This window comes from Agelaius phoeniceus, chromosome 8, assembly GCF_051311805.1.
Source record: "Agelaius phoeniceus isolate bAgePho1 chromosome 8, bAgePho1.hap1, whole genome shotgun sequence".
Classification (NCBI taxonomy): domain Eukaryota; kingdom Metazoa; phylum Chordata; class Aves; order Passeriformes; family Icteridae; genus Agelaius; species Agelaius phoeniceus.
The window spans coordinates 27,931,148-27,946,436 of record NC_135272.1 but is presented as its reverse complement, the minus strand read 5'-3'; the positions used below and the strand labels follow the sequence as shown (position 1 = coordinate 27,946,436).

At 55.5% G+C, this 15,289-nt stretch overlaps 1 protein-coding gene across 2 annotated transcripts in view; it reads left to right on the top strand.

Moving 5' to 3' along the window:
• ERI3 (ERI1 exoribonuclease family member 3) overlaps positions 1-15,289 on the top strand; it is a 129,240-nt gene extending 113,951 nt beyond the window's left edge. For both annotated transcript variants that reach the window (XM_054638742.2, XM_077182445.1), the window contains exon 8: positions 13,725-15,289. In XM_054638742.2, coding sequence (XP_054494717.1) covers positions 13,725-13,807 — 83 coding nt within the window. In that variant the 3' untranslated portion in view covers positions 13,808-15,289. The remainder of the gene's footprint in view (positions 1-13,724) is intronic.

Below are 15,289 nucleotides of genomic sequence, written 5' to 3'. Positions count from 1 at the left end.
GTGTGCCTGCTGCCTCAGCCGTGCCACTGTGCTGTCACACCTCTGGTGCCAGCCGGGGGCACTGGGTGCTCTCAGGGAGTCAGGGTGCTGCAGCAGAGCAGTGGGGAGCGGATGCTGGGCTCTGGCTGCTGCCAGGGTCCCACGCCACGACAGGGCACCTGCAAGTTTTCCCAGACAGCTTGATGGCTACCTGCAGCCCGCCTCCACCCAGGCACTTACTGACAGCCACGGGTTGGTCCCAGCCGGCAAATCAGGCTGCAGGGGGTCTGTCCTCACGCCCTGACATTTGGATATCACCCTGCCTGCTCTGGGTAGGAGGCTGGGGTGGTGGAGGAAGGAGGAATGCTGTGGGAGGCAGGGGAAAGAGGGGAGGACAGATGCTCTGCTCGCTATCATATCTACTCCATCTTATCACCACAGTAATTTGATGATAAAAAATAATCCGAGGCTGGAAAGGAAACATGTGTAGTGGAGTAAAGATTGAATGTAGGTGGATTGTGCCCTGGGGCGGCGGCTGGGAGATAGAAGGAAATGTCCTTCTGTTTGACATACTGCCGAGTCGCAGCCGTGCCCCTGCCCTGCCCGAGGCACGGGGAGCCCGCTGGCCCCTGGGCCATGTGCCGGGCAGCGCGGTGCCTGTTGCGGGCCCCCAACACCTCCTGCCCTCCGCCTGCACCTCCTGTGACCCCCAGGACCCTGTGGGTGCTACCCCCCACCCTTCCACCCCACAGCTCGTTCCCAGCACACTTCTGGTTATTTTTTTTCCCTTGGTTATGCTTCACAACTCATTTTATCAGCTGTCAGTAACCAAATGTCTTTTTTAAGGAGTGGGTTATAGCCACTAATGTACTGAATGCTATTGCACTGGCTGCAGTTAGTGTTCCACGGCTAAATTACTATAATTAATGTTCCACTAGAACTGTTTGTAACAGGCGGCTGCGGGAGCCCCAGGTCTGGGCTTTCACAGCCACTGAATTATCTCTCCTCCCCGGAGAAAGCGCCTCTCACAAAGGGGAGGGACGAGGTCAGCACTGGGACAGGCAGGCACTCGCCGAGCCAACTCCAGCAGATGAGTGGCCGGGGAGCTGTTCCCGGGGTACAGACTCCCTGTGTCACCCCATCTCGGCTCTGTGCCCCCTGGGAGTGGCAGGGGGTGCAGTGGAATTCCTGCTGGGATTGTCAGGGCACTGCTGCATCGCCAGGGCTTCGCCTACCGCCCTCCGCGATTGCGTTTTAAAGATGGAGCACGGTGCCTAGAGAAACGCTTCCAAAACTCGCTAAGGGCAGTCAGCAGAGATGTTTCCCTGTGCCAGGCATGGCACTTCAGCCCACACTCCACACCAAGTCTGCACCCAAAACCATCCCTGCTCTCGCCTCTCAGTGAGGCCAGAGGTGCAGGGGGAAAAAATTTGCTCGGCGGGCACACACACCCCTTGCTTCGCTAAATGCATTGTTCAATACCTGCAACAAACAGATTAGCCGAGGCTTTATCAGGGACAAGAGAAGGGAGAGCAGTGTGATAATGGTTTTCAGCAAATCCTCGGGCTGTCACAGATTAGAGCCGCGGCAGGAGCATTATCAGCCCTTTCCTCCTCTCCCCATCACCTCCCCCTTTGTCTCTTCTCACCATCGGATTTCTCCAGCCAATCTATCCCTGAGAGAGCCGGGCAGATACAAGAAGAAGTCGGTTTCCATCTGATCTGCAATTGGTTTTTCTCGGCAGCCGATCCGTGTCGCAGCATTGATCCGTGGGCCCCCCAGCGCTTGTCACCTTGCGTGTCTGGAGAGGAAGGTGGCCCAAGGAAGGGGGGCTGGGGTGGGGATGCTTTAAACTTGCTGTGTGCCATTGATCTGCAGGCAGGAGCATGGCCAGGCCAGCCCTGCCAGGCAGGAAGGCACGAGCCACCTGCCCTCATCAGAGCAGTTTAAATGGCTGTGACCTTCTTATTAAAGGAGAGGAATGTCTTTGGAAGGCCAGCGGGAGGAGGGGGCCAACCCCAGGCCCTGGGGCAGGTGCTTGGGAGCTGCCCAGCCCTCACCATCTCACCAAGGGACAGCTCAATGAGACTGGCACTGGGGTGCTGGGAGCCTGCAGGGCACCCTCCTCTCTCAGAGGGGTCACCCACTGCACCCACATCCCCATTTCTGCTGCACACCTCTCTGTGCCACACTGCAGCATGGCCTGGCTTGAGTGGGGACCCCTGTCTTGGCTCTGCAGCTTGCCCAAGCCTGTGGGAGAGAAGCTGCCAGGTGGGAGCTGTTGGGTTAACCCCAGTGGGTGGGCAGCTTCTCAGGAGACCTGAAGCTGCAGAAAGTTGTTTTTTCCTTCTAAATGTGGGACACAAGGCTGTCTTTTGTCCCAATGACTGCAGCCAGGGCCTGCAGGCCCCATCAGGTAGGGGTTTGTTGAAATACCTGGATGCTCAGGAGCCATGGCCCAATGGGCAGGGCAGCAATGCTGTACCAGGCAGGACCCAGCAACTTTGGAGTCAAGCTGGGACGTCCTGTCTGTGCCTTACCCTTCTGCCAGGTTCCTGCTAGGGTAGAGCTGTGGCAGCTCTGCCTTGTCTTGCCTTTTCTGGCTGACCTGAGGGATGGTATGCAGGTGGGTGGGAGGGCAAAAGGGGATATAACAAGTAATGGCCCCAAGTGTGGAAACAGTGTTAATAAAGTGTATTTCACTTTTAATTTTGGCATATAATGTAATGATCTTTTTTAAGGCCCTATCATATTATCTGCATGACTAGATTATTGAGTCTTCATCATCTCCAGATAAATTTATGACCAGGATGATGTTTGGAATTTATTATCAGTCAATAGAGCTCAATACTGTAACAAGGCGTGTAATAAGATATACATATTTAATGATCCGGAGTAAAACAGCCCTGCTAATGGGCAGGATGAGACGGAGGCTGGAGCGTTAATTTCCATCCCCTGCCCCTTTCCACGGGAGCCTGCACCATTCAGATGGGATGCAGCCCCAGGGTCCTGTGTGTTGCCTGAGGTCAGAGCAGGGACTGGCTCTGGGGGACAGAGAGGAGCACAGCCCTCATGCTGCTGTGGCTGTGAGCACGTGCCTGCTGCATGTGTGCACTCGTGGGAAGGCACATGTACCACCCATCCCTGCAGAGATGTGCAGCTCTGTCTCACACAGCACACAGCTCTCTTACATGGCTTTGCAGGTCTGGCTGACATCCCTGTCTGTGCCAGGTAAGGATTGTCACACAGCCACTTTGCAGGTGGCTCTCTCCAGCCCAGCAGTCTGGGCAAACCTTGCACAAAGCTGCTGCTCCAGCAGCTGCTGAGATGGCTGGAAAACCCACAGAGTACTTTCTATGTTCCAGGGGCAAGCCTGAAATCCTTCCTCTGGGGCAGTGCAGCACTCTCCAGCTCAACAAGGGGAGCAGAGCCGGGGCAGACAGATGCACTCTGTCCACACCACATGAGGACATCTCTGGCCCAGCAAAGCCCTTGGTGGGGCCACAGTCCCATGTGGCCTCACAGAGTCCCCCACGCTCTGGCTCGCCTGGCTGTCTCCCTGACAGGAGACCAGACAGCAGCAGAGCAGGCACAGCCCAGGGAGGCAGCAGGTCTGTGTGCCCAAGCACCCTGGCCCTGTGTGCAGCTTCCCACAGACTGTCATGTTGAACAGGGGGCCATCTCCTTTGCCAGGTTATATTTTGAGCTGCCAGCACTGATTTTTCCAGCCTTTTGGGATGTTATTAAATTACTTTCCAAGGACTTTTAATAAGCACTTTTGATACCTTTGAAGCGTGCAGCTTTGTGGGAAGATTACAGTCCCGCATCCATCTCGCTGGGAGAGAAACAATGGCAGCAGGGCTGGTGTTTGATCTCTCCTCCAGAAGGCGAGAGAGGGTTTGGGTTAGACAAAGAGGTGAGCTGCTGATTTAGAGCTAATGTTTAAAAATAGGTAGGTCTCCCTCCAAGATAGAGAGACCTGCCCTCCTCTGTGTAATCGCCTGCCTCTGCCTCGCCGGACTTGCAGAAACACAGCTCGCTTTATTTGAAGGCTTCGAGTGCAGCATCGCAGTTTGATTCTTGGTCCTTTTAAAGCTATAACTAGGCCATCTGACCAAGCTTTAAAGAGCAGGAGAACTTTCCATTAGGACTTGCGACACACTCTTGGCAGCACTGGAATTGCATTCTCGCCTTTTATTTCCTTTCTCTGACATCTCATGTCACTCAGGCAGGAGAAACTCAGCTTTATAAACTCACTCATCTCTACCTTGAAATTTCTCCCTAATTAGGGTCCCAATCCCAGTGAAGGGACTGGATGTCAGGAGCTGGATGTGGAACAGAGCCAACAGCAGTGGTGGAGGTCAAACCAAACTGTTCCCTGCAGCCCAGGTACCACCTGGCCCCAGCAGCATCAGTCAGGGGCAGGGACACAGCATCTCCTATGTGCCCACAGCTCCCACACAGGAGAAACAGAGCCACCATCCCTGCCATGCCAAACATCTGCATGTCTGGCCCCCGTGCTGCCTCAGGCAGGGACCATCAGATGAGTTACAACACCACGAGCACCCAGCTCTGCCAGGCATGCCTTCACTGCAGGGAGAAAAGGTGTCAAGGGAGTCGAATTCCCTTTATCTGTGGATAACTACTGCTGCCTTTAACTGCCTGGAATAAACTAGCCATAAATATCATGATCATAAGTGCTTAGATATGGCAACTTTACACTGAACAGAGGTTTTAACCTTCCCTGCGGAGGATATCCAGCTCTACATCACTGACTGTTTCCATTCAGCTGCACGGCCAAAGACAAGCCCTTGATGAACTGCTCAGAGCAGCTGCACCAGCTACTGGCCACCTCTCAGCCCGGTCTAACCCCAGTCCTTACCCCAGTTTTGGGGTAGAACCTCTCTCCTGCTTTCAGGGCCAGACAAGAGTCCTGCTGCCCTCTCCCGCCTGGCAGCATTCTTTCCTCCTCCAAGGAATCACCAGCACTGGAGCCCTTTACTGGGCTCCTCTGGGGCTCCATCTTCCATTCTCATTCCCACCCACAAGGAGGGTCCAAGCCACCAACTTCTGCAGCAACTTGTCACCATCACCTTGTCCCTGAGCCAGGCCAGGGGTCCCATATCAGCAAGAAAGCAGTTTGCACCTTCCCTGCTCCTTGCCAGTGCCCCGCCGTGACTTTATTTTGCATGGCGACTTTGAGGGGAGCTGTAAAACACTCAGACGAGTTAAATAATACACGACAGTGTACGGTATAAATTACAGGAAGCCAGCGGTGGAGCGACATTGTATGCTGAATAAATTAAAGGCTGCGTGACTTACAGGCAGGATTGATCTGCCCAGCATTTTGTTTAGTGACGTGCTTGTCATAAGGGAGAGCTAATTACAGGCACGGAGGCGCGCGGCTCCGGTGCTGGGGAGCACAGAGCAGGCTGGGCTCACCAATGTCACCAGGGTCCCTGCACTTCCAGGATTTGCTCTTTCTGAGGCCAGCCACATGCCAGGCCCCCTTAGCTGGATGCCTGCTGTTTTCCCAGGGCCATCCAGCACTGTCACAGCCCAGGAAAAGGACTGTGCTGCCACAGGGAGCTGCCACCGTCTGGAAGTGGGTGTGCTCATGTGGGGGACACAGGCAGCTGGTGGCTCTGGGGCTGCCCTGAGCAAGGGCTGGTGTTGGGGCTGCCTCAGCAGCTTAAGGGAAATGGGGATATTCTATCCTGCTACCATTCTTAATGGAGCAGAGCCATATAGGAGCGCATCCTTTGCTCCTGTGGCATTTCTGAGCCCAGCGCTGCTCACAAGGTGACACAGGGATTTCACTGCTCTGGGGTACCCAGGACTGGCTGAGCAGCAAAGCTGAGAGTTGTGGGGGCTGATTTGGGAACTGAAGAGTACAAAAAGACAAGTACAATTCAGAAATTGGGTAGGGATCCTGTAATAGCAGGATGCTGCTGTGAGCCACCAAGGGAAGGGGCAGTCTTCTTCAGGTCACAATTTGGACTGGATAATTTTGGGGATGATGTGCTTTACCCACAGGGGTGTAGGAGACTGGTGAGAGGCTTGGATTCAGCTGGATGTCTTTAACCACCAAACGCGGGGCTGAGTTTGGAGGTTTGTCCTGCTGGGCTCCGGAGCATGGATGGCTCCCGTGCCAGGAGGTCTGTCCGCGTTGCCTGCACAGCTGAGCGATGCCGTGCGGGCTGTGGGCAGCCCTCGAGGTCACGGCAGAGGCTGTGCCATGGGGCTGGTGGAACGGGGACCTCCCTGTCCTGCCACAAGGGTGCGGTGGCTGGAGAGCTCCGTGCTCCGGAGCGGGAGCGGGCCGGCTCCAGCGGGACGCGCTCCCTCCGGCTCGGGCGGCTCGGCGGATGTCTGTCACTCGCTGGGATTATGAGTAGTGAGTGTAATGCATCGGCGTATGAATAGGGTTGTCTGGCTGATGGTGATGTATCGTTTTTCATTACTGCCTCTCAAGCCCTCCCTGCTTCACGTGTGGAAATTCTATTTATTCCCTAATTTGTAAAAATTCCCTCCTTATCTGATACCAATCAGGGAGGGGTAATTGGCTCTCCAGGGCTAGCGGCTGGGGTCCTGATGAAGAGATATGTGTGTCTGCTCTGGCTGTCCAGGCACCCTGCCCTGCTGCACCAGCGACACGGGCCACAATTAATAATGATTTGCAAATGGCAGACAAGCAATAACGCAGAAAGATGTCCAGCCAGCCTCCTGCCCGCCCCTTAATTTCCTTCTGTAATATAAATGGCACAGGAACGAAAATTCAGCGCTATAAATTCTGAAATTAGTTATTCACCATAATAAATGGTTCCCTTTTTGGTGCACTGTTCTCCCCATCCTTCTCCCCTGACCCCCCCACTTCCTCCTCCCCTCCCAGCCCCCTTGCCTGCTACCTACTTCATTTGAGTCCTAATATGCAAATGCTGTAATTTAACGGGATGGTGAAGTTGATTTTCATGTTAACTTAATTACTTTGATTTATGAAGGGCTGGGATGTAGACACAGCTCCATCCTTGCCCACCTCCCACCCTCACCCCTCTGCAGTCCTGCTGACCCGCTGCCTCTCTTCCCTTTTCTTCCCTTGGCTCAGTCCTCTTTTCGTCTTCTTCCCAAGTTTAGTGTTTTATTAGCTGCCTTTAAGTGGACATAAGTCCTCGCGACAATCGCATGATGCGGAGGACAAATTCCCCGTCCTGCCTTGTTTAATCGTGCCTGGATAATGGATGTATAATTGACTCATTTGAATGCTTTTGCCTACAGGAGTGCAGAGCATTAAATGTTTGATTGCCTTAATTTCCAAACAGATCATTATCCCCTTCTTACCCGCTCTTAATAAACACTTTATGAGGATTTTTTTTGTAAAGGAAAAAAATCTCCACTCCTCGTACTTCTCTGAAGTGATAAACTCTAATTAAGTCTAATATTTAAAAATATGGTAATGGTGACTTGTTTGAATAAGTGGCCTGCATTTCCATAATTTCATTATTACGTAAAACACGCTAATTATTTGAAGTGTGCTTATTACGAAAAGAGAAATCTCCTTCTAATAAAGATGAAATTGGCTTTTTGCCCTGTATTGCTGTGCACGCCACTCCCCTTCTCTCCTGGACGGTGAGTGGCCACAGCCAGGAGCGGGGTGATGGCAGCATTCGCTTTGTTTGCTAGGGAAGGCTGCCAGCCAGGGATGCTGCATGTGCAGGAACGGGCACAGAGGCTGAAGGGCAAGGAACAGGCAGAGGCTGAGGTCTCTGTGCACCCTGAGTCACCCTTGGCCCCAGCAACATTGGTGCCCTTTGGGCTCATGGCTCCAGGAGTTGTGGGGTACATTGCAAGCTCAGTCCCTGCTGCCCATTCCCTCCAGCAGGGATGCCCCAGCTGTCGTGGTTTGCCCACATGGCATCGCCTGTGCCAGGCTGTCCAGCAGCCTGTGGGGCTGGAAGGTGTCTAGCAGCTGGGTGTCTTGGCAGTGCAGAGGCCCCAGCCACCCAGCTCTGCCCTGGAAGAGGGTCAGCATGGTGGGTGCATGATGGGAAGAGTGGTTCCCAGTGCAGAGGATGGGAGGAAGCATCCTGTCTCCCACAGGGTGACAGTGACCAGCCTGGGTGGCAGAAAGTGCCCAAGGCAGCAGGTTGATGGTCAAGACTGGTCTCCTTTTGCTGCTCTTCCTACTGAGCTGGGAACTGCCAGAGACGGGCCCTCCCTGCTCCAAGTGTCCCTGCTGGGGTAAACTGGATTTGGAGGTCTTGCTGACCCCAGTGTGCAGGGAGTGGGACAGGCATCATGTCCCTCTGGGACAGACACAGGGTGAAGGAGGATGAGTATGAATTGTGTCCAACCCCTCATCAGAGCCTGTGCGGGCACTCTGTGGCGGGGCAGGCAGGGAGGCACTGGGATGAAGTCAATATAAAACTAATTTTCTTTTCTTCATGAAGAAATGAGGTGTGTGGCAGTAACGTAATTGCAGATAATGAGGTAAGTTATTCTTAATATTCTGCACGTCGCTGTCAGCTCCACCTAATATACCTGCCGGCTGTGCGGGACACGCTCAGCCCCTTGCCCCGTGTGCGGGATTATGAGGCCATTAATTAGGGACCAGCTCGGCAGGACCATCCCTGGCATCCCTGTGCATCCCTGGGAGCTGGGAGCACTTGGTTCTGACACGTCCTTGTCACCACTATGCGGGCATCCTGGTGTCCCCACCTTGCCCAGCGTGTCATGGTGGGGATGGATTCAGATCTGACACAAACTCCCCCCAGCTGCAGTGTGGACACGGTGAGTGACACAAGAGCTCTGTGTGCTGGGAAAATGCTGTCACTCCCTGCCCTGACAGTGACATCCCTGCTCACAGGGAGCAGCACAGCCCACTGAGGGGACACAGCACCCAGTGCTCCCATTCACGATTGCTGGGGACGCCAGCAGCAGTGCCAGACTCCATGAGATCTCTGAGATCCATACAGCAGCCGCTGCTCACAGGGCCACCTGCTGTCACCCAGGGGCGGCGGTGGGGACGCTGCGGGTGGCAGTGGCCGGGCGGGCCTGTTTCCGCTTTGCAGGGAGCTGTTATACAAAGGCAGCAGTGATATTATTCATTAACAGTAATCTGCCATTAGAACATTGACAAATGGCCCCTCGGCGCCTGAGCATCAGTTCTGGTACAGCCCATAAAGCATGGGGACAGTTTAAATATGGACCTGCTCAGCTCGGGCCGGGGGTGATCCGTCTTCCCGGCCATAGCACAGGTGCAGTGGGGTTGCCTCCAAATGAGCACGTTTGGGGGGGCCCTGCAGTCCCTGACCACCCACAGCCCAGCGGGGCAGCTGCTGGGATGGAAAAGCTCCCTCCGTGCTCCGGAAGCGTCTCGGCCCAGTGCACAGCGGCTGCAGCAGCGCTCAGCCCCCTGAGCCCCCGTGTGGAGGTGTCTGTGTGGTTTGGTCCTGTGGGGAGGTGGGAGAAGTGGGAGAAATGCTGGCAGGGCAGCACACAGAGCCCCTACTCTTCTCTCCAGTGTCTGGGCTGGGTGTGGAGGTGATGCTCTCCTGGAGTGAGCATTGCTGCTCCCAGCAGCCCGCTCCAGCAGCACAGACTCCTGCTGATGGAATCCTCAAACTCATGCTGGGTTCGCAGCAGTGCTGCCATGCAGTGGCTGGTGGGAGGGCACATGCCAGGCAGCCAGCCCAGTGCCATGGGCTGGGGGCTTTCTGCTGCCATCTCAGCAGAGGAGTGCAATGAGAATGTCTGTGCCCCTCCAATGACAAGGCAGCCAGTGATGCTGAACGGCCACAAACTCCAGCCTAAACTTAGGAGAGCGTCCTGCTGGCCCATGCATGTGCACGTGTCACTGTCCTTGGCTGTCACTGCAGCGAGAGCTTGGCAGGACCTGGAAAGTGCTGAAATGTGGTGTCACAGTGGGTAATGCTGAAACACAGGGGTGGGAGGGTTAAAACCTGGTGGGCTAAGCCAGCCAGGGTGAGTGGAGGCTGGGGTGTCACATTACCCCACACTGCACTGGCAACTGGACCCAAGAGTCCCAGGGGTAGACAGCCCTGGAACCCAGCACCTCAGGGCACTTCAACCCCAGCCACCCTGGGCCACTGCAGGGGGACATGGGGCGATGCTCGGAAGCAGCACAGCAAGGTGAGGGGCAGGGATGCAGGGCAGAGCCACTGCTCTGTTTGCATGATAACCCCAGGCTCACCCCTTTCACACACACCGCACAACACCCCTAAATCAATTGCATCTTATTATTACAATATCAATATACAATATTCCTACAATAACACCATTGATTTTCTACTCAGAGGCTGCACCTAAGTCTGTTTTAAAGAGGAGGGAGTTAATAGTGCCCTCATTAAAAATCTATAGATTACCCCCCACCCCAAAAAAAAGAAAAAGCAGTTTATATTCATTAGGGCTATTGAATATAAAGTAATATGTTTGTGTAGGACATTGGAGTAATGTGATAATCCGTCCGCATATCAGGGAGAAATCCACTTAGCAACCCTGTCAGCTTGACAAGAAAAATGTGCCCATAAAGTCGGGAATACATTGAGGGAGTGAGCGGGAGGAGAGCGGGGGCGCGCGCGCATGTGTGCGCCTGTGCAGAGCAATGCTGGCCATCAGCCTGGGACCACCTTCACCCATCACCCTGCTCAGCCCTGGGGCACAGCTGGGCACCCCTCGGGCCCCTGCAGGTGTCTGGGGCTGGGACACACCCAGTGGGCCAGGATAGGGATCAAGCTGGGGAGCTCTGCAATCTGCCAGCCTCCCCAGCCCCAGGTAGGGGCACCAGACAGTGCAGGTTGGTGGGTGCCAGCCTGGGTGCCAGGGCAGCACCACCACAGCCATGTGCCCCCCAGGGAGAGCTGGGCTGGGTGGGGGCTGCAGCGTGGGCAGGGCTGCCTGTGCCCTCCTGCCAGCCTCGGACTCTGCTTGTCCCCTGCCCCGTGGTCACCTCTGCCATGGATTAAGCACTGAAAAGCAGCAGAGCAATACCGGTTGCGCTCTCTTAGGCTGTCAATTGCCATTTTTGTAATAGAAATTCCTTTCACAAGGTAACGACGGCCAGATTTAGAGGATTTCATATTGTTAATAATTCCCCAAACAGCCATCTGACTGTGTTGTTTTAAAAGCCGCTTAGTTTTTTGCTTTGGAGTTTATGAAAATCTCCCACTCTAATATCCCGAGAGCCAGCCTATAATTGTGTTATTAAATCAATCGGAGCGGATTACATTGTAAAATCAATAGATGGCTGTAATTGCATATTAGAAAGTTGTTCTACTGTTGTTGATTTTTTTTTACATGGATAATTATAATAAGAGTGTTTACCTTAGCGCTGATTTGGAATGAGTCTCACTAAATGATGTATGACGAGCTTGGCACACTCGCTGCCAGGGGCCGTGGCATCGTTTGGGACAGCAAGGACAGCACTGGCAGCATGGCCATGTGGGTGGCATTGACCCAAGAGGGTCCCACCAATTTTGCAAGGTGGCAGCTCAGAGTTCAGGGTATCTCCCAGCGCTGCCACCTGGCAACAGAGCACACTGGGGTTTTGGGGAGACAAATGATGGGGTGCAGGAAGCAGACAGCGGTCACAGACGGTATCCCCAGGCACCAGCTTGGGAGTCCCAGGAAGTGCCGTGGGGTCTCACTGCCTGTCTGGCAGCTGCCCAGGTCTCTGTGCAGTTCCCCCTCAGCAATACGGAGCAATAGTCAAGCCCCAGTGCCCACTCCAGCTCGGGGAAGGCTGCAGGCTGTGAGGTTGGCAGTGGGACAACTGGGGCTGTGCTTTCACATCCAGACTGCTCACTTGCCACCCACCTGCCACAGCTCCAAGATTTGCTTTGCTGTTACTTTTTGGGGGGAACCAGGCCAGGGCTGGCTGGGTAGGGATACTTTTACCTCAGACAGTTGCACTCCTCTTTCCTCCGTTTCCCCAGCTTTTAAGCCATTGTTACCCTGGTAGATCCCAGGGCAGCTGGCTCCAAGGGCTGAGGATTTTCCAAGGGGCTCAGTTGTCTGGGGGATGAGGTGCAGCAGGTGTTCCTAAGGACAGTGAGGGAATAGCTTGAGTGGGAACAAGTGACAGCAGCAGGAGCTGGCATTGTGGCTTGGCTGGGCAGGACACCTGTCACCTCCAGGGGCCTTGTGCAGCCGTCAGTGTCACCTTGGGCAGCAGAGAGGACAGAGGCACAGAGAGATGGGCTCACCTCTGCCCCCATGCCACCCAGTGGGCTGGGGACCCCCCTCCTTTGTTGGGCTGTCCTCATGCCCAGCTGCTGTCCCCTGTTTGGCACACAAGTGACAGGAAGGGCTGCCACGAGAGGGTCTCAGGGGACGCTCCAGAGGCAGGTGGCACTGATGGAGATGTTACCTCTTTCACTGCCAGCCATCAGCCAGGAACCTGGCAGCTCATGGCAGCCCAAGGGGAGCTGTGCGTGGGGAAAGTCCTGAACCTCCAACAGATGCTGGGGGACAGGAGATGGCTTTGCCAGCGGGTCACTGGGCACAGGGGGGTGGGCAGTGCTGCTGGTGTGGCAGGGAGCATCCAGGGGGCCGGGCAGCCCATCCCTGCGGGCAGATGCCTGGCAGCAGGACAGCGCTGCCCGGCTGCGGGGGGCCCTCAATCCGGCACGCGGCACTGTCAGCAGGCAGCCTGCTGTCTCCTAGACAGTGAAATATGGCCACAATTAGCCCGGATACAGTTCAATTATGATAAACAGCGTTTGCACCCTTTAAGCTGTGATTAAAAGGCCTCCTCCCGTTGATAGAGAGACCTAATTTCACATTATTATCGCTGTAGCTTGATTATAAAGCACTCCCTGGATTTACAGTTGGGAGATGGATGTGGAGGCTTCTTTATCATTTACACATCAGTAATGATGCAGCCTTCCCTCCACCACAACATCCATCGAGCAGCAGCGGGGAGAGGGGGGCCTTGCCTGCACCCCCCTCCCGGGGCACCCTCTCCCCGTGTCAGCCAGGCCCCGCTGCCACACGCAAGTGGGCAAAGTCACCCTTACGGTAACAGCTTGATAAATGGGCGGGCGGTAATGAAATGGAGACATCAAGGCGTGGGGCGAGGAAGAAAGAGTGGTAATCGGAACGAGTGGAGCTGTCCCGAAACGGAGGGGAGCGGGAAGAAGGATCGCCTCTGCGCCGTGTGCTGTCAAGGGAGAAATTACACATTTACTCTTGCTTTTTCTTAAGGAGACGGCCCTCATAGATCAAAACATGGATTTACAAGCCAATTTTCAACATGAAATATAGACACTAGGAATCAATTTAAGCCCAGCTTCTATTTTAGCAAACGGTGCCTGAGTTTAGTCCCAGGTAAATAACACCAGAGCCTTCCCCTTTCCCATCTGGCTGCTCTGCCACGGCCCAGCACCAGGAGTGGCTGTGGCTTGCCATCCCAGCCACCTGCCACTTGTCAAACTCTGGTCGGTGAGCACAGGGAGGCACCACGGGCTGGCTCTGGTGGGGACATGGATGACCCTGACCTTCAGGTCCAGGGCATGGATCCATCTCAGCGCAGCACTGGGTCATTCTGGGATGCAGATGGCCAGTGCTGGGACTGGGAACTCTGCAATCACACCACATCACTGCAAGGTCCATGGGACAGAGTACCTGGACTGGTGAGGACACAGGCCCGGCATGGGATTCAAAACTTGCTAGAGCGGCTCTTGTTTGGATGATGTCTCTAACGCAGTATCTCTGTGCTTTCTCTTTAGACGACTGCAAGAACATTGCCAACATCATGAAGACACTGGCCCATAGAGGCTTCATCTTCAAGCAGACCTCCAAACCTTTTTGATCCCCGAGGCAAGCCAGGCAAGGGCTGCATGCGCCCGGTGCCGGCGAGGCGGGGAGGACGGGCTCCAGCATTAAAAAAAAACCCGGCAACCGAGACCAGAGGAACCGACACAAAAAAAATCTCAATTTCAGCTGTTAACTCCAGTAGAGGTTGTATATATGGGAAGGCAAATCTGTGTAGACCTGATGTGACTCCCTCTCTGGGCTGCTCCGGACATTATGCCATGCTAGCGGACAGCCGCGTAGGGCGCTTGCACCACATTTTAGACTTGTAGTTCGTTCTTTTTCTTTGGCTCCTGATTTCCGTCCCTCCCTCCATATCCCACCCCGTCCTCCCTCTCCCGCCCCGTAGCCAGAGCATCCCCCATCTCCACCCTGGCATGGGCCATACCCACCTTCCCTTCTTCTTTCTCTTCTCTGGTTTTATGTTTTCAGGCCTCGACGGCTGCTGCAGCGATGCCGGTGTGTGCCTGCACTCGGGCAGCACTCACGGAGGCTCAGTGTGTCCGGACGGCCCCTCGCCCTCCCCGCCAGCTCCCCACCCCGCCTCTCCCCTGAGCGCCTTTTCCCCATTTTGAGTCAACACTAACCCCTCTCTGACTCCTGTATGTGACAAACGCGATCCGTCTCTTTATGTTCAAGGTGAAGTGCCTGTATTCTCCGCTGCAGAGCCCCTGGCAGCCCCATCGTGGGCTGCAGGGTCCCGGAGGGCTCCCTTCAGTGAGGCAGGGGCCCAGCGGACAGGCGGGCGGCAGGAGGGAGGTGACAGTGTCCGCATGGAGCCCCGTCCCGTCCCCGTTCCGTCTGCTCGTGCCTCTTGCGGGGCTGGGTGGGATGCCCAGCCCCGCCTCGTCCCCGCCGATCAATTCCAGCTCCATGGGGGACAGGCCCGCCACAGCACCGTGTCCGTGTCCGGTGGTGGACGTGCCAGCGCGCGCTGGCCCCCGGCCCACAGGTACCTGAGCGGGGGAGCTGCAAATTGCCCCAGGCCCCTGAGCGTGCTCCCCACCAACCTCCCTCGGTTCCGAGCTGAGGCTCAGCCCCCCACGTGCTGTGCCCCTCACAGGTCCCCGCGGACGCTCAGCAGCAGCTGGCTTGTTGCCTGAGAGAGTTGCCGAGCACATCCCCTCCGGCTGGGTGGGCTCCCGGCTGGCCAGGGCGGTTGGGGGGAGCCGTGGGGCGGGCTGAGGGCGCACGTCCTCTCAGTGTCACCCAGCCCCGGGGCCCTGCTGAATGGAGCCCTCGTCCGGGCACTGACCTGCAGGGAGGCTGCAGCCCCAGGCCCGTGCATGCATGGCCTGGAGCGAAGCCGGTGACGGCAGCCAGAAGGGCAATACAGGCACTGAACTTGGCGGTACATGACTGCATGGTGTGTGGTGTTCCAGTTAAACCAACCGATAATGCAACCCCAGCATTTTCATTGTCTAGTTATTCCAATCCTTGCTGTAAATGTGCCACATGAATAAAGTTTGGGGGTAAAGGA